This window comes from Balearica regulorum, chromosome 10, assembly GCF_011004875.1.
Source record: "Balearica regulorum gibbericeps isolate bBalReg1 chromosome 10, bBalReg1.pri, whole genome shotgun sequence".
NCBI lineage: Eukaryota > Metazoa > Chordata > Aves > Gruiformes > Gruidae > Balearica > Balearica regulorum.
In genome coordinates, this window is record NC_046193.1 from 8,589,969 (window position 1) to 8,614,194 (window position 24,226).

The 24,226-nt window shown below is 40.3% G+C and overlaps 1 protein-coding gene across 2 annotated transcripts in view; it reads left to right on the plus strand.

The window, feature by feature from the left end:
* The window catches only part of CACNA1D (calcium voltage-gated channel subunit alpha1 D), a 284,291-nt gene that overhangs the window by 85,015 nt on the left and 175,050 nt on the right, over positions 1–24,226 (plus strand). The window contains exons 1-3 of one of the 2 annotated variants that reach the window (XM_075761983.1): positions 6,232–6,324; positions 8,583–8,901; positions 11,323–11,428. In XM_075761983.1, coding sequence (XP_075618098.1) covers positions 6,288–6,324; positions 8,583–8,901; positions 11,323–11,428 — 462 coding nt within the window. In that variant the 5' untranslated portion in view covers positions 6,232–6,287. Of the gene's footprint in view, positions 1–6,231; positions 6,325–8,582; positions 8,902–11,322; positions 11,429–24,226 lie in introns of those variants that run through there. The other variant, XM_075761982.1, reaches the window with a different exon arrangement.

Genomic DNA, 24,226 nt, shown 5'->3' on the forward strand with positions numbered 1-24,226 from the left:
TTGCTAAATTCATGTTTCCTGTATCTGGCAAGACAGAAACATTTTTTGAACCCCAGGTAATGTGTTGTGTTTAGTAACTGGAGCAGAGACAGGCAAACCTGAGAATTTGATTTCACTCTGTACTCTGCTATATGTTAAAAACCACAAATTTTTACTAATTCCCTAATCTCTGTAAGTGTCAGTTTCTTAATATTTAATACATGAATTTTACTTGTTCTGGAAAAAACACTTCCAGATACCGCAGCAGAACAAGTTGGTTTAAGAGCGCAAAGTAAGCTTACATTTGAAAGGCTACATTTGTGCTTTCATAGGACAAATCAAAGGTCTTTGTGGGAAGAGCAAGGACTCCTGCCCGACAGCGTATTTTCATTTGGGCTGGGCTCCACTCAGGAGCGGCGCTTGGGCAGTGCCTCGAGCGGCTCCCACGGGATGCATTGGGAGAAGCTCCCAGGGCTGGAATTCCCACTCGACGCTGTCGGACCCAGCCACCTCCTCTCCTGCTGCCTCCCGCGGCGCCCGCCGAGGGCTGGTGCTGCCTGGCTGTTGTCTCCTGCAGTCGCCGTGGGAGAGCCCCCACACAAACGTGTTTGCTTCTGTCTAAAATCTGTGCAATTTTTAGTAGTCTTCCAGCCTCCGGTGCGGGGTTTTGAAACTCCATCACAAGCCACCGTCAGAACATCCTGCAGAAGCTGGAGTGTGGCTCGTATTTATAAAAGTTATTTGTTTGCATGAGGCACATGTGCTGATACTGTGAGTCATCCGTCCATTTTACTGTGACATTTTCAAGCACAATTATGTGTAGTGGAATTTTTTTGGTAGCTGGCTATGTTGCCCATCTGTGAAATCATCATTCTACTGAGCACTAAAAATAGACATGAAACTCTTCAGAGAAAATTTTGAATCTACTTAAATGACAGTTTGAAATGTGTTCCTGCAGTCAACAGTTTAAATATTTTCTATCCTAAATATGGATACTCTAAATTTAAGGTGATGTAGTCCTGCTGTCACCACTTCAGTTCACCTTGCTAGCACAGTGATATAGTTGGAAATGAGGAACCCAGTCTGGTGCCCACCAAAACCAATTCACTTGGGCCTCAGATGACTAGGACTGGCATAGGCATGGAAGAGTTCTGGAAGGTGGATAACACACAGGGTGGAAAATATTTATTAGTAACACGGGATTACTGGAGAAAAGTGTGAAGACAATCCGTGACTGTGGATCAGAGGGGAACAGGGAGAAAAAGACGACTACGAGGAAATGACTGTTTGAGATAAAGAACAATAGAATATCCAGTAACTCTGAGGTGGCTTTATTTTCAGTCAAATAATCAGAGCAAGTTAGTGAAAAGATATGATAAACACTGAAAATAGTGAAGAACTATAGCTAGGAGAGGGAACTGCTGGAAGAATATAAACTGTGTTGCTGAGTAATAGCATCCTAATTGAAGCCACAGAAAGCCGAAGAATCTAATTAGTCAGGAAAACACATTTCATTACATTCTTAGTAATTTGTTTTGAAAAAATCCAACTGGATTTAAAAGTTAACAGATTTTCAGTATGTTCAGAGCAGATTACTCTGTTTATACTTGCATATAGAGAAAATGAAAAATAAAGTTTTGGAGACATGTACAAGAAAGGGTTTAATTCAAATTGTGTTTGCAGTTGTCCCTTACTATCTGGGTACCATTATATAAAGTTCTGCTGAGAGGATGGAAAAAATAAATTAGGACTTTTGTGGAGTTGGTAAGCATTACTGGAGACCGTCACCCATTTCTTTAATCCACAGGCAATCTGAGACATACTTGAAGCTGTAGCTGAGCCAAGGAAATGAAAAGAGCATTGTCTGCACACCCTGCTGCCTTCCCTCCTTCTCTCCCTCTTCTCCCTCCCTCCCTCCCAGTTTCTGTACAAGTTTTCACAATGAGATTTTTTTCACAAAATGTACAGCTAGATCTCCCGCTAGGCTGAAGTAGTGTTACTCACTTCATTTCCATTTAGCTTTCAAAAATTTGTATTTTTGGTGAGCTTATATGCAAATGATTGCATGGTAAGACCTCAGTGTGGTAGGTTTCTCGTATCTTGAATATTTTTGTCAAACACTAAATAGGAGAGAAGAAAAACAAAATTATGCTTAGTATTAGGATACTCTGCTCACACAAATTAATAAAAAACAAATATGCAAAACCATAAAAGACTATTCTTGCAGAGGGCAAATAAAAATTCAGTGTTATATCCTCTTGGAAGTTTTTTTACCTATTAAATCTTGAGCGTGGATAAGGTCAATAACACGGACAATTAAGCCTCCCTCTCGTCATCTTTATTCTATAGTGGATTAATGTATTTTAAAATCCATTTATGCACATTTCAATCTATTTTTGAGATCTTGGTTAATGGGTTTTCAGAAGCATGCACTTTTTATAGTTGTCCATATAAACTACATTCATAATAACAAAATGCTATTTTAAATTCTGTAGAGAGTCACCATTACTTGTACTGACATCAGAAAGAGGATATTCACTGATCTGACATAAACAATATGCGGACATATTTAAATTTCATCATGGTCTTTTTAGATAAAAATTCAAACATCTTCAAACTCAATCTGTAGCTCTACCGTACTTCAGATGAGAAGAACGAAAATAGAAGTCTTTAGGCAAAAAGAAAAAGAGGATGCACCTGAAAGTATATGCAAAATTAAAAGGAAATACCTAACATGGATGAAAATGAATCCTGCAAGTCCTTCCTTGCAACATAGCCATCTTTCATTAAAATATTCCTCCCATATATAAGGATAGTAATAGTTTAGTATATATTAGCATACTAATAACTTCAGCTGGACTATTAGAATTAATAATGGATTAACCCGCATGAGTGAGAATCCCTGCCTTGTTAAGGGCTAGCCTAGTTGTGTTGCTTCCTATTTTTTATAAAATTACGTATTTGTTACGTAAGTTCCTCCCACATGCATGACAATTGGATTTGTTCTTTCTTCCTGCAGTGAACTGCTGCACAGTATTGGCGTGCACCGCTCCACACGTTCTTAGTGGCTGGAGTTTTGGTTGAGTAGGTTTATTCTTCTGCACAAAGCTCCTAAATTCTTAATGGGCTTTTGCTCCTATGACGTCCATAAGAGACTGCTTCTTTTCCTGGCTTTTTCCCTTACAGAAAATACGTCCCCGACAAGCAATAAATGTTATTGAGGGAGAAATGATAGTAATTTGATTGCAAATCTGCAATAAGTGTATGATAATATTAAATGTATTTGTTCCCTGCTCTACCATTCTTTAACATATAAAGGAAGTACACAGGATATGGTATAGCACAAAGTGTATGACAGATGAGGACAGTCATATTTCTTTTTTCTCTGAACAATGGTGGTTTCCATTCAAATTGTCATCACTTATTATGGTAGCTGGTACACATTCTAAAATATCCATATAATGCTGGCCATTCATTCAGGAATGAGTAACTAATATCAAAGTGACATAAGAGTGAAGCAATCTTAGTGAAATAATTAGACGCAAGTTTCTAGAAGAAGGGAAACCAGCTGTTTAGAGAAGAACTGATGGCTTCACTAATTAGCACTTCTGTAACTGAACAGTATGAGTGTTCTTGAATACTTTCTCAAAACTTTCTAAAAGGACTTGCATTTCTTTTTTAACTACAATTTTGACTTTGAAAGTATAATAGTTAACTTGATCTAGCAATAAAGAGTCAGTTAGCTTTTGAAACATGCAAAACTATGTGCTTATGGGTTTGGACCAACTGTGAAAATTTTTTCTCTCTGTTTCATGGTTTAATTGGGAGGCTCACAAAGTTTGGTTTTGAGGAGTATTTGGTAGCTTCTAGTACACATTGCTATGGTCTATTATAGGGACTGGGGGTTAGAAAATAGGCATTGGCAAGGCCAGAATCCAGGAATTTCATGAAAACATTTGCAAGGGAAGCAGCCCTTTTCTATGGGATGCTTTTTGCTTATGTCAGACCCAGGCCTTATTAGTTATGAATTTCTCAATAGTGCCTCAGTGCTTAACTTCATAAGCCTCATTTAAAAAAATGATCGAGATACTTGAGTCTAGATTTGTAAAGGTACTAAGTGCCTAAGCAGGTTAGGCACTAACTCCTGCTAAGCACGTTAGGTGCCTACTTCCAGTGCCTGCAGTGGTTGTTAGGCAACTAGTCTTGATTTAGATACTTTTGAAAATGTACCAAGCATTTTTGACACTTAAATATCTGCCTGTTGAGAAAAGAAGTCCTAGTGACTTTCATGGACATTTAAGGCAAGTACCTAAGTACATAGTAGACTGTTTTAATCTGGAAAAACATGCGCTGTAATGATAGAAACCTGTCAAATGGGTGTGGTACCTTCCCAGTTAAACCAAACCAACAGATTGACTCACGACTGCAACAGCTGAATCCATTCAGGTCAGAAGATTATAAAAAAGGAAGTGCTGAACCCAAGGTCAAGATGGGGGGCATTGGGATCTTCTCTGTAAACTAGCCTTGCTGCTGATGTATTTTATCCTTTGACTTACAAAGGTAATGCCAAAGGGGATAGGCTTCACCTAACAGAGAGCTTCTCATAAGCTGGAGGGTGGGTGTTCTTCACTGGGGAATACTGAGAATATCAGTGGTACTAAGGTTTTACTGCTCTTCTAATTACTGTCTGTAGTTGTTATTTATTATTAGTTAGATGGAGGTAGTTGTGGATGAAGGATGGCTAAAGGAGTGGCTAGGGACACAAATAAGGAGTGGTAGAAGAAAGACATAGTAGAAGTAGTTTCTATGAAATCTTTTCTTAATGAAAGACCACCTTTGTCAAAGATAAAGGTTCAAAACCATTGGGTTTGATCATGGCTTGTTCAAAAAAATAATGCTTAAGTGCTCTTAAATATTGGAAACTGTTCATTGCAGAAAAAACAAACTTTAGTTTTGAAGTATCAATTGTGTCTTGAATTTGTATGTCTATAACCTTTATTAATTACTTTAGTGATTCAATTACTGCAAGGCAGCTGCCCCGAGTTTTCTCCTTTGCAGTACACCTCATGGCCCCTCCAGCCATGTGCACCTGTACCCAAGATGTCTGTGGTAGCTGCAAGACCAACGAAACAAAACCTGAATGAAAGTTTTATGGTTCTGCAGTGAAACGTAACGCCAAACAATTTTTTTTTTTTCAAAGCCACGTTTATTCAAATTATTTATTTGGATAAACTCTGAAAATCTCGGCGTTAGCTTGGAGTCAGAGTGACGGCGTTTCAACAGGTCCGTGGGGTCGGCGGGCAGCTCAGGGCTGAGCGGAGCCCCGGGCGGCGCGGGGGTGGCGCGGGAGCAGCGCGAGCGCGCTGAGGGGAAGGGCGCAGGCAGGGGTGGACGGGGCAGGTCGTACCGGGGCCGTGAGCGCCGGGTTGTCGGTACCGAGGGACGCGCTCGCCGGAGTGCGTGGAGAGGGACACGCTAAAGCCGCTCGTGTCTCGGTGGCGTCCCGGGCGTTACACCCGTACCTGCCGTGTGGGGCAGCGCGACGGGGCGGAGGGGGAAAGGGCTGAGGGCGGGGTACGCGGGGCGCTGCGCGGCCCCGGGCGCCCTGAGAGGACGGGTCCTCGGCCGGGACGTGGCGACCGCGGGGCAGGACGGCTAGCGGGAACGGCGCGGCTGAGGGGCTGGAACCAGGTGAGGCGGCGTGTGGGGCAGGAGCCCGGCCAGCGGGAGCTGCTGCGCGGCGGCGAAGGGGTTAGCGCGGCAGCAGAGGGGTTAAGGCGGCGGCTCTATTTGCGGCTGCCGGAGCTCCAGGCGATTAGAGAGCGGCTCCGCGCCCCCGCCCGGCCCGGCCGCGGGAGCGCGGCAGCAGCAGGTGGCGGTGGCAGCAGCGAGGGAGTTAACCCTGTGGCGGCGGCGGCAGGAGGAGGGGGACGGAGGAGCAGGCGGCGGCAGCAGGAGGGGGGGACTGAGGAAGAGCAGGCAGCAGTAGCAGGAGGGGGATTGAGGAGCAGGCGACGGCAGCAGCAGCCGGGTTGCTAGGGATGGAGAGATCCCGTGTCACCCGGATGTGAGTGTCATGTTGGCCCAAACTCTGAGAGATTTGGCAGCGGCGAAGCAGCAGCGGCAGGAGGAGGAGCAGGAGCAGCCCCTCGCACGTCGCTAGTCACTACCATGGGGGTCGGGTAGCGGGGAGCGCAGGGGGCAGCGCACACCTGGCTCGGGGCGGGGTGGGGGGCGTCTCTGCCCTTTTTTGGTTTTTGGTTTTTTTTTTTTCATTTTCCTCTCACGTACCGGAGAAAGTGATAATAATGCACCACCAGCAGCAGCCGGAGCAGCACCCAGAAGGTAAGCGCCGGAGCGCCCACCAAGGGCAGCGGCGTGCCTGGGGCTGAGGGGAGGGAGGGGGGGGCGCGGGGGAGGATTTATGAGGGATTTGGGAGTCGGGGATTGGGGGGGATTAGGGAAGGGGTTGAGGATGGGGTACTTTTGGGATGGGAAGGGATGAGCGGCTGGGTTCGAGGAGGGACCGGGAAGGGCAGGGGATGAGGTGAAGGCGGGATAAGGTGCTGCCCTCGGCGTGTGACCAACGTGCGGGAGGGTTTATGCGCGTCTGTCTCTTGTCCTGGGGCCATTAATATCAGCTGGCCGCGCTGGGGGAGGACACGGCTTGGTCTACATTTCCGTCTTGTGTAATTGTGGATAAACCTGCCCGGAGATGCGGCTCCCCGGGGACTTCCCCGCGCCGGGGCGGGAGGGCAGCGAGGGGTTAGGGCAGGGCGGTGGGTGCGATGTGCTCGGCCCCCGCCCTGCCGGGGCGCACGGGGGCGAGACGCGGGGCTCCTCGGCGTTAATCCCCTCCGCCCGCGGGCTCCGGCGCTGCCACATCCCCCACCGTTGTTTTTAAATGATTCCTCGCTCCTCAATTAGCAATAAGTTTGTGGTTTTGCTCCTGTCGGGGGGTGGGGGGCAGGGGCTCCCCCGGGGAATGCAGGCACCCGAGCTTTGTTTCCAAGTATTGATTTGAAAAGACGATGGATGGATGGGTGGGTGGTTTATTTGCGCCGAGCAGCGTTTCATGGCATCCCAAAGGGCAGGCGGAAGGCGGGGGAGATGGCTGTGCCATTGCTTTTTTATTAAAAAAAAAAAAAAAAGAAAAGAAAAAAGGCGGGGAGGGGGAGCAGGGATGCTTTGGAGAAATGTTGGAGCTGAAATTCCCACCTTTGCCCCCGGTGTGAGCCCGCCCCCGAGGCGGCACTGCACCCCGTGTCACCCGGCTCTTGATGCGCCGCCGGCTCGCCGCTGACCAGCGCTCGCCGCGCTGGTGCCGGGTCCCCACGGCAGCTCGGCCGCCTCCGTGGGCGACGGGCGCGGGCCCCCGAGCGACCCTCCCGTCGCCCCCGCCGCCATCCCGGGGAGCCATCTTAGTGCTCCCGCGTCCCCTCGCCCCCGGCGCGTGCTGCCGCCCCTTACGCAGGCAGGGGCGCGAGCAGAGCGGGGCGGCGGGAAGCGGCGGCTGAGGCCGGGCTCGTCCGCGTCCACGCATGTTCGCGGCTCTCCCGTCTTTCTCGTTGTCTGTTCCCCCCCTCCCGTCTAGAAAAGGAGGGGTGTGCTTTTCGTGGCTCTCCTCTGTTTGACGAGCTGCTATCGCCGGGGAGCTATTTTCCTCTGCTGCCTGGGTAGATCCATTTCAGTCATCCCGCCTGCCAGCCCTAATTCCCAGCACGTATATTGTGCAGTTCCTCCATTTTTTTCCCATCCAGGCATCTTCAAGTTTTGAATTTCACTTAGGAGTCTCTCCTTCCTACAGGTGCATGTAGGAGTAGACTCTGTTGCTCTAGTCAAAGAGCTCGCAAGGAAGGATCCTTGCGAGGAGGTGGTGGTTTGTGTTTGCTGTCATCTGGATAAAGAGGACTTTAAACTGCACCTACCAAATAATAATAATATTGTGTAAATCCTTGTGAAAAAGCAAAACCAAACCCCATCTCTTTACAGTGGTTTTGTCGTCGTAATTTCTAGTGTGAAAGATACAAGTGCTTTATGAACATGTTTATCAGCAGACAGTGCTGGATTTTTCACTCGTGGGAGGCATCCACGCATTTTTCTTTGAGAATGCAGAATAGGGCAGCATTTAACTTGCTTACAGGACTCCCCCTGCCAAGTGTTGGTTATCCTTAATTGAACAATGTCTAAGAATTTTAAACGACTACTTTTTTGACCAAAATGAAGTGAGAAAATAGTAAATGCTAAGGTACTACAGCAAAGTTGGTCTTGAGGAGGATGTATGTTTTATTGGATAAACATGGTGACAGGTAAGCTGCCATCCAGTTAGGAAAATGCATTAAGTGGGGAAAAATCAAAATGTGAAGTGTTTGTGTAGCACTTGTCTTGGTGCTTGGATTAAACTTGAAGTTATAATTCTGATTCCTGAGCATTTTTTGCTACTGTTCAATCACATTATATATATGCATATCCTTGTGCTCTGTAGTATATGTAATGGAAGCATCACACTGCCAAGAGGTCTTGAAGTGATCTTTGTCAGAAATATTGTGACACCTTTTAGCATAAAAAATTATAATTAAGTACTTTTTTCTTTTGTCCCACAGAGGTGAACTATGCAAGTAGCACCAGAATTCCTCTCCCTGGTGACGGACCAGCTATTCAGTCAAACAGTTCAGCGCCATCCAAGCAAACTGTTCTATCTTGGCAAGCTGCAATTGATGCTGCTAGACAAGCAAAGGCTGCCCAAAATATGAGTACCACCACAGCCCAGCCTGTAGGATCTCTGTCCCAAAGAAAACGCCAGCAATATGCCAAGAGCAAAAAACAGGGTAATACGTCTAATAGTCGGCCACCCCGTGCCCTTTTCTGTTTATCCCTCAACAACCCAATACGAAGAGCCTGCATTAGTCTAGTAGAATGGAAGTATCCTTTGATGTGGTTTTGTTTTTACGATCTGTTCCCTGCGTTTTCTGAATGTATCAAGGGGGTTGTTTTACAGCATCTCTCGTAATATCACAGCTAACACATTAGTTCACTTGCACATGTGGGTAACTGTCATTAATGTTGATGGTAGTTAATTTTACTTAAATTGCTGTTAAAGATATCCTCTTAATTTGTGTCAGAATGACATAGAATATAATTTTACTGAAGTAGTTCAAAGTCAGAGAAGAGCTCATAGCTGTTCATTTTTTTTCTTGGAGGAGATGGGGGAACGTTTTCAGAACTTTTTAAAGTTACAAGCTTACGTTATAGCCCAGCAAATCCCTGTATGGCATTTGTTGCCCTTCCAAATAAGGTCGAATGGCTAGGAGTGCATCTAGCAGTGTTAATTGGGAGATGACGTAAGATGTCAAACCTGTATCTTTCATATTGCAATTTGGTGTATTGCCATTAGGGCAGATGAGTCAGATGTAGAAATCTTTTAAAAAAGATTATTTTTCCAAGTACTAAAAGTAGGGAAGATTTTTAAGTTAAGCCAAGGACTCACTCTAAGTACATACAAGCGTCTGAAATATGTTAATCTTCTGAACTTTTGCAACATATGTCTACCACCAAACATATTTGGAAGCATGTACATCTGTATACCGGAGATGAGATATATTGGCCTGTATTCATGATGACTTTTATGCTGGGAAGGATCACTTTATCTTGAGTTCAGTGGTTGTGATGTGGAAGTATGTGGATTTCTTTGGCAGAACTGATAGCATGTTGATTTTGTGTATTATTTAATTCTCAAGAAAATAGCAAATAAGCAAATATTTTTCTCCTTGTACCTCAACAGAACTATTAGCCATGGCAACATCCCTGTAATGGGGAACAGCTGTTCAAGAGTAGATTACTGAAGTAAAACTCATTTTGTTACTTTAAACAGAACAGACAACCTGGCAATAGGAACTGTTACTCATTTATAGGGCTTGGTTTTTTCAATTCTTTGAATGTAATTCAATTGCAAATTAAAGATTCTGCTTTCATTTAAACTGGTAGAAGTCCAACTAATTTCAGTAAATTGGCCTCCCCTTGGCTAAGGTCAGTTAAATGAAATTACTATGGATCTAGAGTGGAATAACTCAGGGCAGTTTGTCCCAGTAGCACTACATCATAAAACAAGACTGTCAGTCTTGTGCTGGTATCTTTTGTTCATTTCAGTCTGGAAGCTGTAACTTTATTTTTGTACACAACATAGTAGCTGTTGACCTTGATAGGTTTTGTGAACATAAACTGAGCCCTTAAGGTGACAAAACTTTGTGGGCCAACAAACAAAGTTTAACAGACCTTAAGGGGCATGTAGGCTTCATAGGAGGTTTTTTCCCAGGAAAAAATATTTTAAACTTACAAAAACATGCTTTCGAGTATATTTGGTACTCTTCCCTCAGTCTTTTATGGGACTCTATGGACATGTATGAGGACGCTGTGCATTGAATTGAGGAAAGGATGTCAAAAATCATAGCTAAAGCCCAAAATACTCCCTTTCCAAACTTCCACAGATAAGTTAATCTGGGTACCTCTGTGTTTGTGGTTACAAGAAAATAATGAAATACTTTGAGGTAAAGGCAAATTAATGATAAACTGAAGGATGAACTGCATAGGTATGAATTTTAAGAAATATTTTTCTTTCTGGAAGACAAAAGGTACCTCCAGGTTTCAACAGTGGTCATCCAGATGTGGTATAAAAAGTGTAGCTGCAATTCATGCTGTTGTCAGTGTGGGAGTCCATGGCCTCTCAGTATGCATGGCTGCCAAGCCAGTAATGGTATTCTGTTCCCCAGTCTACTCGCCTAAACTGGCCAAAGCAAAATTGTTCAGGAGTCCAGCTGTCAAAGACATGAAGAGGGGCTGAGAATTTTCCGGAGTCCATTGTACAGCTCTCGTACAGGAGAACAGCTGTGATTTGCTGGGAATCTTTCTTGTATCCTACTACAAACTAGATCCCAAATGATTTTTCTCCTTTGTACAAACACATTTCTGTTAATGTTAATGAGACTTATGTGAGCATATGAGGACAGAACAGCTCAATAAGTATTCCTTACCCATCATGATGACCCATGTGTTGATTTAACATTGTATAGTTATATTAATCTCTGGAATTTAATATAAAGTGCTCTGTGGCAGCAAGAGTAATAGTTTTATCTTTTCCAAAGAGTAGGGGATGCTGAAAGATCATTGAGATGGAAAATAACATGGTATAGTGATATAACTAAAGGCAATAGTGTTTGTCATAGTTATCGGTCAAAAGATTGCCTTAAAAGTAAGACTTGTTTTACAAGTGTTGATGATGAAAGGAGAACTAGATTTAGAAGTTTGTAGATACTCTTAATTCATGAATTCCTTAACAAAATTTTCCAGACCATTTGACATATTTATACTATTGTCTATTTTTGCCAATTGTGTGGCCTTAGCTGTTTACATCCCATTCCCAGAAGATGATTCTAATTCAACTAATCATAATTTGGTATGTACTCTTGAGCTTTTTATTTTATATTTGTTTGCTATACTTTTAACTTGATGGTCATGATTAGCTGCTAGTATTTAAGATTGTATTAAGTATAGATGATTTTAGTAAAAAAAAAAAAAATTGGTATATAGTGATACTTCAAAATGTATATGGAATTGCTTTGGTTTTTTTTCCCCCCAGTTTTAATTGTGTTCCCTTACGACATATGTTTGATATTTTCCAGCAGTAAAATTCTTTGGAGGGGAATGTACATTAATATTATGCTGCATATATATGTATATTTGTGTGATATAAAAACTTTAATTTGAATTTCTATTGCTTATACTGATTAAATATATTTACTAGCTGTTATTGTGTTTCTGACACTTGTTTCAGTCCTTCTGAAGTTTTACTGCCTTTCCTAGTATACTTTTCTAGTCTGTTTTCAATTTTTAATGGTGTTATTTAGCTATATATTTTAGTTTTTAATGAGGAGATGGTGGGAAAATTTACATTAATACATTTTAAAGTGATAGGAACATCAGTGTGGATTTTAAAAGCAGTCACTGCTGGTATAAGTGATAATTCAAAAAAGGATGGGACTGCAGTAAGTAGCGTGTAGAGATGTATTTCTTGGACAATAGTATACTAGTGTTGTGCTCGAAAACATATCATGAAAACTAATTTTGTTTTAATTCTTTTAATAAAACTTATAAAGATTGTCACACTTAAGGGTAATATTGAATTACATTGCAATAATTTCATTGTTTATACTAAACACTATCTTGAAATACTTAGTGGAGTTCAGCACTCGAAATCCCCATGTGACTTCTTTTTTGGGAGGCTATTCATGAATAAAGAATTGGATATCAGTAAGTAGGTTTTATGTGGAAAACTTAGGTTGATATGAGGTCTTCTATTTATGAACATGTTTGCGTGATTTGTGGTCTGTAAGCTTGTTTGTTTTTCTGTGCATACAATCCATTTTATATATTTTTTGTTTATCAAGATTAAGCAAATATGGACAATAAAAAATGCTAGCGAAAGGTAGAATAATTCAGGTCAATGTAAAGAACGATTTATGCAGCTGTGTATTTAGCCAACCAAGTCTTTATCTCTCCTTCCTCCCGCCCCTGAGAAATTCAGGGCACAAATCTCCATAGCTGTCAATCCACCAAGAGATCCGCTAACAACTAATTTCATAAAGTGTTACATGAAAAGGGTAAAGCAGTTACTTGTGTCAGAGGCTAAACATTTGAAAGAAATGTTTTTAGCATTAGTTCTGTTAGGCTAACGTATTTCTGACCTAATTCTACAATGCGCTAGTATTTAGAAAGAAATGGATGTTTTCATCCTTGTTCTACAATGTGTTAGTAGTTAGAAAGAAATGGACATTTTCATCCCTGTTGTTTTTTCTTTTTTTATCTAATGTGGCCAGGTCTGTCTAAGCAGAAATAAATCACATTTTTTTAGTAAGAGATTCTTATCCATTTTAAGTAGAAAGGGTCTTGAACACTCCCAGTTATATATATATAAAGTTTACTTGGCCATTTAAATTATCTCAAATTCTCATTTAAATTTGCATCCTGTTTATACTGATGTTGAGTAATTCCACTAAGTGCTCGAAGAACAGAATTTATCCTGACAATGTACTTTCAGGTGCTGGGAGAGATATAAGCCCAATAAGGGAACACACAGGCGCATCCTGTGTACCTGATCTAATAAAATAACTAGGTGTGGAACGAGCAGCATTGGCTTTTCTTATGACTAAGGTTGTACATAATGAGATACACTAACCAGTGATCTGAGTTCACATCTTCCTCTGGTATTTCACTGACATTTTTCCTGGTGTAGACCTACTTCCTTTGTTTAACTCTTAGTGTGGATTCAAGTGTACTGTGAGGAAATATCCTAGAAGAGCTGAATTAGGAATCTTCAGCCTTGCCTGGGAACCTTGAGCATGTGTTTCCTGATGCTTGAGGTGTCTGTACAGATAGATATTTGAGAGGGCTGTCAGTTGTCTTGTAGTGTAAGTAGAGATTATTCTGTTGAATAATGTCCAGATCTTTTGTGATACTGGTCTAAAAACCAGACCAAATCTTAAAAATCAGTATTAAATCTTATGAATAGGTTTGGTAGGATTTTAGCCCCCTGCATGTAGACATGTTTCTCTTCCATGAACCCTACACAGCCAGTTTGATCTTGCTAGGAGACTGTACCCCGCTCTGGCTTTAATTCAAATTCAAAAGTTGAGGGAAATAAGATAATATCCCCTCTCCTTCCGGCCCAGGCGTTTGGTCCTATTAACCCCACAGGCTCTTCTCTTCTCCGTCCTTTCCTTTCTCTGGACACAGGCATCCAGTGGCACTGTACAGATTGCAGCACTTATATAATTTAGTGCCTTGGAGGGGAGAGACTGGAGTGAGGAACAGCAACATGGTCTGCCTCCAGTGTCTTCACTTCCTCATGATGTAAACCTCAAAAGTTCAGCTTTATAAATTTTAGTTTGTATATGGATATTATATCTAGGGCTTGGTTATCAGGGAGTAAATCAATGTTGTGTCATTGAGTTGAATAGATTAATTGCTTTCCAGCAGCTAGCTGAACTGGCTCATATTTTTTAAATTTGTAAACAGAAAAATTAAATATTTATGCATGTTGATTTTTTTGCGAATATAAATTATACATAATTTGCAATCAGCTGTGGAAAGAGGAAGCAATGGTACAAGAGGGCAACAAACAGTGGAACAGGGGTAAGTGGGGACTAGAAATGGAAACTTTCCAGTTTTGCTTGGGCTAGGAAGAAGGCTGTTTGCATATATGAGAAGCTGAGCAGTCAAAGTGTTCATTCTTTATGACTTCAGTCTGCAATGGCAACCTCAATCCAAGGGTGCATGTGCAGAACAGGTATTTATTCCCTTTTGTGACGGGATGTTAGAAGACAGCTTCTGTATGATGGAATTTCCAAGACTTGTAAGAGAAACCTGAGATACAGTTTCTGAGTCTTTCTTCACCCGTGACTGAGCCAGTGAAACACTGACCATATGTCAACCACCTCACCACTGGCTGAGCTGTGAGTGAACTCTGTTCTTACTTTCTCATGAACGTTTCAATGTGTGGTGTCTGTAATCAACGCAGAGTCAGTTATACGTTGCAGTAGTAATGGCAAAAGAAATTTTAGTACAAATTAACCAAAAATATAACGTTTTAAGAAACAGGTAGATATGTCTTAAAAGAAATAGTAAATCAAATGTATGCATATTTACTTTTTTTTTTAAATAGGAAGTATCTTGGGTATCTGTTGTTCTTGAATGTGAGTCAATTTTTAATCTTAAATATCTGAAGGTAGATGTCTGAGAAGGTTCCACACCCTTGTTTTTGGAACAGCAGACCGTTACAGAAAATTGACAGTACAAGCTAAGTGTAAGGATGGGACAACTGTGTGTTTGTGTGGTTGCTCATCTTTGCTGAGATGCAAGTTGTGATTATTGAAGTTTTTGTGACCGAGCCAGCAGCATGCTATGAGATACGATATATTTGTGATAACTTAAGGAAGCAAGAAAGGGTTTCTTTGTGATATCAGTGACTAAATTAAGCAGATGGTAATCAGTGATGTTGTAGGACAGGAGTCTCATTAGTTTTTTTGTCTGTCTTTTCATCTTCTGAATAGACAAGCTTAGATTTGTTTTGCCTTTTTGCCATTCTCTGAGAGTAGAGGGTGCACTACAGCTATCTTCTTGCACAGTGGGTTCGTGTTAATCCTTATTCTCTTTCAAGAATATGTTAGTACTGGGTCATACAAATCAATGCATTTCAAACAAAGTGGAAATGTGGAGTTAAATTCAGACTGGTCTGTGCTTGACCATTTGCCAGTGTTAGTCCTGTGTTTCTGCAGGTAGATGGGTGAGACTATTATTGAACTGAAGAAGTGTTTTTCTCTTACAGCAGAACAGGGCCAGTGTACTCTGGGATGAAATCCTCATAAGCTCAGTCCCTCATTCATATTTTAATGTAGTTTCTTTCATCTGTCTTCAGAAGTTTCAGGTGATCTGAACTTTCCATGCCTGATTCAGCTCTTCATTTGGCAGTGTTTCTTGTCTGAGCTTGATAAGAAACAGTTTCTGGCAGGATGGGTTTCCTGTATATATCTATCTACAGTTTCTGTCTTTTCCATTTCCCCCCCCCCCCATCTGTGTTATGTTATTTCCCTTCATGTCTTTTGTTTTTAACTTCCCACTCATTTCTTTCTTTCTTGTTATCTTTTGTCTCTGCCCTCTGGCTTCCTCCTGTGTTTACTCTTGTTTGTCCTCTTCTGCAGGATGCTTTGCTCTATCTCACTCTCCCACCTCAATTTTTCTTTCTTGTATCATCCTGCTGTACCATGTTGTGTTCTTCTGTGCTTTGCCTACTAACTTTCCCATTGGTCTGACCAGCACTGGGCTGCTCTACAATGTGCAGGCAGACTGGCCCAATACAAGTCTGGATTTTGGCTGTGATTAAGATATTTTTGGTTATCCTTTTTCTTTTTTTTTAAAAATAAATGTGAACAATAAGGTGTCCATACTGAGTCTATGAAAACCAGACCCCTGAAGTTCGAGTTGAGTCTGCTTTGGGTGTACAACATCTCTTGTGACTAGACCCTGAATGTTTTCACTGGTGACACTCTTCTACTTGAAAGCCTGTGTGTGCATTTTGGGAGGCTTACTTGCATAAATTACAGCAAATTGGCAAGTGCAGTGTCACATGAGTAAAGGGCTTGACCCTAATGCATAAAGGTCTGGAATCTAATTATAATTTAAAGACTCTATGCCCCTGACAGCAGGATTCTTGAGCCTTGTTTCTGACTACCGCTGTCAGTGGGGAGCCCTCTCAAAGAGTGAGGTTCTGGATGAAAAGGTCTCTCCAGCCTGTGCTTACAGAGCAGGTCAGGTGATTGTCCTGGACACCTCTTCTTCCTGCCAGGCAGTTGGGACTGGGAGAGCCTTAGTGGGGGGACACTGCTACAGAAAGGTAACTGCTTGTGTCCTATCTTTCAGGCAAAGATTTCCTCTGTAAATAGATTTAGGTGGATCTTTCAGTGCCTTCAGCAGTAGGAAAGCCAGTGTTGTCCCTGAACTGTTAGTTGTGCCTTCAATCTAGGGCACAGCAGGAGAGTACTCTGAGAAGAACCCGTTGAACTCTTGACTTTAAGGTGTCAGGCTTCCTATCCTTATCTCATTAGCAACCCCATGACTCATTCAGTTCTAAGGCCACATGACTAATTAATCCATCCATTGAAAAGGTTTTTGCTTTTTACCTTGCACCCAGTTATCCTCTATATGTAGCTTATCTGAAAATATTGTTGTAGAATGTTAGTAATTTTAACCACATTTAGAATTACTTATTAAAGATTTTTCTTTAATTGCTATTTTTTCTGATATATGTAGAAGTCTTTCTAAAATACGTCTACTGCTCTGCTGTGTTTACTTTTTCAGTTCAGAGGTCTTTGAGGCCTAGGTGTGTCTCTCTTCACTTAGAATATCTTCCAATCTAAATAACTTGTCACTGTTTCTGATCTTTTTTTCTGCTTTTGGATTCTTAGCTAACATTCTCTCCAAATGTCTCTGCTAGCTGGTACAAAAGTCACACAAGTAAACTTTTCAGGAAAGATGCAAGATAATTGGACTCTACTGAAAATACTTAATTTTGCATATAGGAAAACATGATGGACACATTGTAATGTTTTGTATGTATTTAGCCAAGCACCTAACTACTGGTACTAAAAGTACAAGATAAATTATTTGTAAGGGAAAATGTCATTATGCTTAATTTGAAAAAAGATTCAAAAATATTGGATCTAATTTTATGTTGCATATGGACTTAAGTCAGTGAAATGTATTTATAGCTCTGTGTGTGAGGAGTCAGAAGGGCCTGAGAGAAAGTCAGTTTGATTTTGAAAAAAAACCCCCAAATGTTAGGAGCTGTCCTCTTTCTTTTCATGCGGGCTTAAAAATGAAGAGACTTGAATTCTCTCCTTACTGGTTTTTGTCTGCATATGAAATGCTCTGACAAATAGTTTTGATAATTTTTTTCCTGCTATGTTTAATATACATGAATTACCCTGGCATCTATTTTCTCATTCAAAAAAACATGAAGTAACTATTTAATTACTGGAGCAACCTGACTTATCTTTCTGCAAATTAATAGTAAAGCTGTTTGGTTATTAGGTGAGACAGTATGCATCAGTAAGTAACCTTTGCACAACTGCAAGAATTACTTAAATGACATTTCTGCAAGGGAATTATTAAAAAATACTATAATGCTGCACTCATCCCTATCTTCATATTTCAAATTTTTTATATTACTGGCAGCTCAAAACTTCCAGTAGTATGCATTAGCTATTTATGGATTGCTTTGACTTCTGTCAGTGCAGATTATGTATTTAGAAACCTTTTTTCCTATGTGTCGTAATGCACACCTGTACAAAACAGATGAAAATTCTGAGCTGGTAGTGTTTTACACCCACTTTGTCCTGCAGCCAGTTTCTAGGCCTATTCTGTCTGCTCTGCACTCTACCAGTAGAGCTGGATTTTTTTGGTAAACATAATTGCATGTGTTAAGTCTATCTCTAGTGTTGGAACAAATTTTATTTCACAGTCCAGCTTAGGAAAAGGGACATTCCTGAAAGAGATGACCAAGATGACTGGCAATTTCCAACTGGTAGAAGGGTCACTTGGGTTAGTAGAGGTTTGGGAATAACATAGACTAGTCCTTGTTCTCCTTTATTTTATTTTGTGTGCCCCAATACAACTTAGGATCTAGCTGCTTCAGCACAGATGAAAATGGCTGTTTGGAGTGCAAAAGTATGAGAAGGTCCACAACATAGTTTTACAGGTTTCAGTTAATGACACTGCAGAAATAATTTCCCATTAAAAAAAAAAGCAGGAGATAATTTCTCAGTTATCCAAATCAGAAGGCCCTACAAAAAGATGTACTCAATAATTCCCATTTGAAAGGAAATGTTTTTCCTGTGTTTAAAGTTGCAAGCTTGTTCCTGTGGGGAATTCCTACTAAGGACTTGTCTCTCCTCAGAAAGATTTGCTGGTAGTGCTTTACTGGCAAACTGCCTAGGGAGATACAGCATACACCAGAAAGAGTTCTTTTTCTATTATAGCCTAAAGTCAGTCTCCCAAACAGAATAGCGCTGCACTGGTAGAAGGTTTTTTCCCTGGTTTAATTGTGCTGTGAAGAGCAGTGATTCCCCTACACCCCTGCCCTTTTCCCTTACTCCCTCTTTGATAAAGGTGTGCCTGCAAAACTTTATAGACTGGTCATGGTAAAAAGCAAATCTGTATACTTCCAAATACACAGAATAATCTTATTAGTTACTATGTCAGTGGGAAAGTAGGTGGTTTTGACATTAAAATTGTTGTAATTCAAATCTAAAGTGAGCATTTAAGATGAGGTGGTGAAGCTTGTACTTTTCATACAAACTATTGGAATAGGGTAAAAGTTGATTTTTTTAAGTGCTCTGAAAAAAACATGAACAAAAGTAGGTTAAAAACAGTTTACTGACTGTATGTAAACCATCTGAATTACTAATTTCCTCCAATATTGAGCATGTAAATTTATCAAAATATTAATCTACAGTTTTATTCCTTGACAATAGCTGCTATGCTAAAGGAAACGCTGAAAATCGTTTCTGAAGTTTTTACTCAAAAATTGAGCACATAAAATTGAGAATCTTGACATGTTGCCATGTATCGGTGCCACACCAAGAGTAGATTGTCATAAATAATAATTGCATTTGCTTTATAAAACCTTATTTAAAACTCTAGGTTATGCAGAATATGGGTGTTTACTTTCTTTTAAAAACAAGTTTCATACAAGCAGCATATTATGCATTGAGAACTGTGGGTTGTGGGGTTTTTTATATGGTCTGTGTGCTTGTGGGTGCTGTGTCTTGAAATACCACAGATTTGGGATCCATGGCTTTTGAAAGTGCTGGTCAAGGCTTGCTTGCTTAATTTGAGCAGAAATGGAGAAGGTTCTGGGTGCTTCTGAAAAGCCAGTCCCTGAGTACTTCAAAAGACTTATGTAGCTGTTAAGATCAACTAAAATGTATTTTCTAATCTGGTGAGCTTTAATGACAAACTGTTTTCAGTGATGGTTAATTGAATGTGTGATTTGGTTTGCCATTCGTTTTGCCAGAATTCACATTTATTTATCCTGCTGTCATGCACCAAAACCTTTCTTTTGTTGGGTCATCTGGAAGGACAGGGCTGTGAAGAAAGGTAAAATGAATATATAGTGATAGTGGGAGAATGTTAATTAGGATGGATTTGCTTTTCAATGTTAGATTTTTTTGGTTATCGTGTAATCCTCTGCAATAAAATTTTCATTTAATGAATTGTACGGTATCATCCCCTCATCCCTTCAGAGGAGATTGAGAGCATGCCTTTAGTTCCTGCTTGTGTAAAATTCACTTAGTAGCACTGATTAGCAGCCTACTGTTTGTGTTTTTTCACAGTAATTTTTATGAAGAAAAGTGCTTGTAGAGTTCCATTCTTCTTAAAGAATGCCTTGATTAAACAGAGTGTGAGTCTTAAAAACCTAGGAGCTTGACTTCAGCATTTGACACCAAACTTTAAATAAAGATTTGAGATTTATGCTCAAAATTTAACTATGCAAATAACATTTTCAATTAAATCAATACAACTGACTAGGATAATCATTTGCCTGTTCAGTGTTGGTATTATTCTAGAATAATACTGTGGTGGTTGATAGTAACACAAAACTTTGAAATGATGAGCAGGTGATTTGCATAGATTTTTTTTTATGGTTATGAACCAAGAATTTTTTCCTCTTATTTAACACTAAAGATATGTGAATACATTTTCAGTTTTGTTTCCTGGCTAAAAGTTGGGTAGTGTCTTAACTCCTTTGTTGCCATTATGTGATGATTTTCACAGTGGTCACTATTCATGGGGTAGAGAGCTGCTTGCAAGTTTTAAAACTTGTGGAATTATACCTTTTGATAATGTCATTATTAAGGATCCAGATCTTGCTATTTGTTACTGTGGTAAATCACACAATACAAACTGTGGTCAGTGTTGGTCAGTATGGCAGAAGATCAGAGCTTTATCTTCAAATTTATTTTTATTGCATATTTTCTAAGAAACTAATATTCGATGTATCTTAATTGAGGCAAGTAGTTCAGCCCAAGTATTCATTTGGCCAACTGGTTTAGTTGTCATCTTCTCATATGATACAGAACAGGTACAGATATGATGAATGTTATCACACTTGACAGCTTAAATATGTCATACTGAACTACCAGGTTGTATTTCAGTAAAATTTTGTGGGAGATCCAGTGGCACAAAGGACCATACAGAGCCAGTTGCATTTGTATGGCATAAAGGCTGAAAAGCTCTTTGCAATGTAAGAACATAAACAATGTTCATTTATAAGGTTCAGTTATTCCATAATTACACTTTTCTGGGTTGGCTGACGGTGGTTGCAGCAGTGCAGCAGCCTCCAGCAAGATCGCATCTTGTGCCACTCAGCTAATCAGAAAAATGCAGTCCTTCCAAGGTAATGAGTAGCAAATACCCCAAAGCCATATTATGTTTTTCAGACATTTTGTTAGTGCAGTTTTCACTCTGATGGATTTATTATGAGGCCTTCACTTAATTTTTTCAAACATTCACCCAGAATACTTTAAAACACATACTAACGATGTGTGGTGTCAGTTATTCATCATGAAATGATATTTAAGTAATTATGCCTATCTTCATCCCAATAAAACTTTATAGTTCTGAGTTCAGGTAGGTTTTATTGTTCAAGAATTTATTTCTTACTATAGCAAAGTAAAAAGCTGAAAGAAAACAACCTACCAAACTATGTACATCTTGTACAGTTAGTAAAATAAGGTCTCAATCTCTTGACACCACTGACTTCAGAAAAACTAAATGAAAAAAATTCAGTAGTAAAAAGGAGCAATGTTTAATCCAGCTGTACCTAAACGCCTCACGGTATTAAATGATGGTTACTACAGTCTGTGCTCTGACTGCTAGAGCAAAGAAGAGTACTTCCACCTACAAAGTCTCTGTGACTGGCCTGCGTTAGCAGTGCAATGCAGCTAGCTCTGTCTCCTGTTAAAGTGCCTTAGCTGCCGTAATTCTCGAGTCATAGTATAGAACACAGTTTCTCTATGTTCTAGTACCAAATTGAATGGTATTTTCTACATTTTGCCTTAAACGTAATGAAACTATCACATTTAATTGAAGTTCCCTAAAGCATGGTTTCAGCAGAGTCCATGTTACTTTACTGGCTAATGATTCAGTTTTATGTTTGCATTGTCATGGGTGTGTTGGTGTAAGCCCATCTTAACACCAGACGTGCCTGCCATCTGTATTCTTAATACAATAAGAAGACCTTACCCTGAACTCTGAAACTTGCTGGAGGCTTTGTAAGCTTAACACCCATAGTTAATGCAGATTGAGCATAGGTAAGACTGAGCATGCACAGACCTAGTCTGTCAGCATAGGTTAGATTTGTGACTTTAAGGACTTTGTCAACTTTGTCTCCTGTAGTAAAGGACTCTCAGCTGCTTTTCACATCTGTGTCTTCCCAAAGCTCTGTATGACTGAGAGTATTTATCAATGTGGTTGAAAAATATATGGGCCACAAGCTGTGATGTAGCTGAGGCTGTTCTTCCAGGAGCTTCCTATTAGAAAGGGAGAGGGGGAAAAGCAAAAAAAAAAAGTTTTTGCAGTCATGTTCTATACATATATCTCTTTGAGCTCTGTAACTTCTGAGAGCATCTGATTTCAACCAAATACAGCAGAAACAAAGATTTCAAAGTTATTTTTACATGTGTTTTGAGAACAGGAAGAGCGAAACTTTGTGTTCTCCCTTTCCTCAAAGACAGACTGCAGCAGGAGCCCACATGTCATACCAAAACTCATCAACCAATGCCAGGCTGTAGGGATGAGGCTTTATTAATTTTCATGCTTACAGAACTGCTTGTCTGCTCTAAGAGAAACACTGAATTATGCGGGTTAAGGAAATAAAATGGTTTGTTGCCATAGTGGAAAGGGTAAGAAAAGGTAGGTAACAATGCTAGCCAGAAACTTCAGAAATGAGCACTGAATTTTTTAGTTTGCCCCTAATTTTGTGTTGTGTTCTTGGACAGGCTATTTGTCTTTTTAGGATTTCAGTTTCCCACCTATAAAATACTTTCCTGCTCTAAAAGCATATCAAAAGGAAAAGTAAATTTGAAGCTGTGAGACGTTCAGATTCGGTGATAGAGTTCATATGAACTGTAGAATGAGATCTAGAGAGTTCTCTTAGTTTCTTATTTTGTCTTTATTTGGAAATGGTTTGGCTGACTTTCTGGTGAACACTTTCTGGTGAATTTTGTTGTCAGAGGCTATATTTTAAGTTTGAGAACGTAGAATGTTTTGGCAGCAAATTTTGGCGAAGAAAAAGTGATTGGTAGTGGCAATATAGGAACAGAAGGAACAGCCACTGTTCCCATAGTGATACAGCAAAAGCGGTGACATTTAGGTAAACAGCAGTAGGAAAGGAAATTTGGGGGAGTTAATGGTAGATGTCTCGGAAGATACAGTAAGCTTCCATACGGTGTTTCATGTGTATCTGAAAATGCTAATGTTAAGTGTTGTTATATTACTAGCACAAGCACCCCTCAATGTTTTTTTTTTTTCTTTTTTGGTGGGAAGTTCAGTGACTTCTTTGAACAGGTGATCTGTGAATGAAACCAAGGCAGACAATGTCCCATTCAGCAGAAATTGCACATAGCAAAAGAAAACATGATATTTTGAGCATTCACAAACATGCTCATGTGAACTGTCCGGCTGGTGGGAATGGTTCCACCAAAGGTTTTTTTAGCATGACCATGTGACACATGAATGACAAAGGTATTTTTAGAAACCCTTGCAGCAATGTTACTATTAATCCAACTATTACATACTTCATAGACCCAAAAAATTATTTTAAATATATGTATGAAAGCTCAAATACAGGACCTTAATACTCATTTTACTCAATGAATGCTAAGGCTGAGGCATTGCATGATGTGTGTACCTCTGTTTATGTACTGGTCAGTGCAAATTCTGGAATCACGTTAAGGACTTTAGCTTGCAGACTAAGCAAATAACTAGGTGGATAAAAGTTTCATTTTTGTAATAGTAATTGAAATAAAGAAATACGAAATAGGAAGAATAGGACATTAAATGCATTCTGGAGACTCTTTTTACATTTAAACTTTCAGGAAAGTTAGCTAATCAGTTAAAGAATGGATTAGATACTCTGCAAACCTTCAGAAGACAGTTTAAGGGGGGGTAGAAGTGAAGAGCACTGACTACTGGAATTGGTGTCTGCACAGGGACTCTGTGCTGGGCTTTATCTAGTCCCCTTTGTTCATGTTTGTGAATGAGACTGCTTCAGAAAGTATCAGAAGAAAAGTAGCAACTGGAAAGGCTAATGGAAAGAAAGCAAACTTAAAAGAACAAGTGTACAAAAATGGTATATTTTAGTGTGGTATGACATACCCCATTTTAATAAACAATCTGAATGAGCTTGATCCATTCTGTGTGCAAAGATAAGGCTATGCTAGATTGTCTTGCATATGCTTTGTTCTGTTCTAGTGAAAATAGGGTGAAGATTTACAGATTTCTGAGACCTTGACATGAGGGGGTATTCAGTGAATGGAGGGTTTCCAGTGAAGGGTTAAGTAACATGGATTGTAAGCATATTAGAATTGTCTTTTTCTTGCCTTTAAAGTAGTGCAGAGGTAACAAAATACAAATGTGT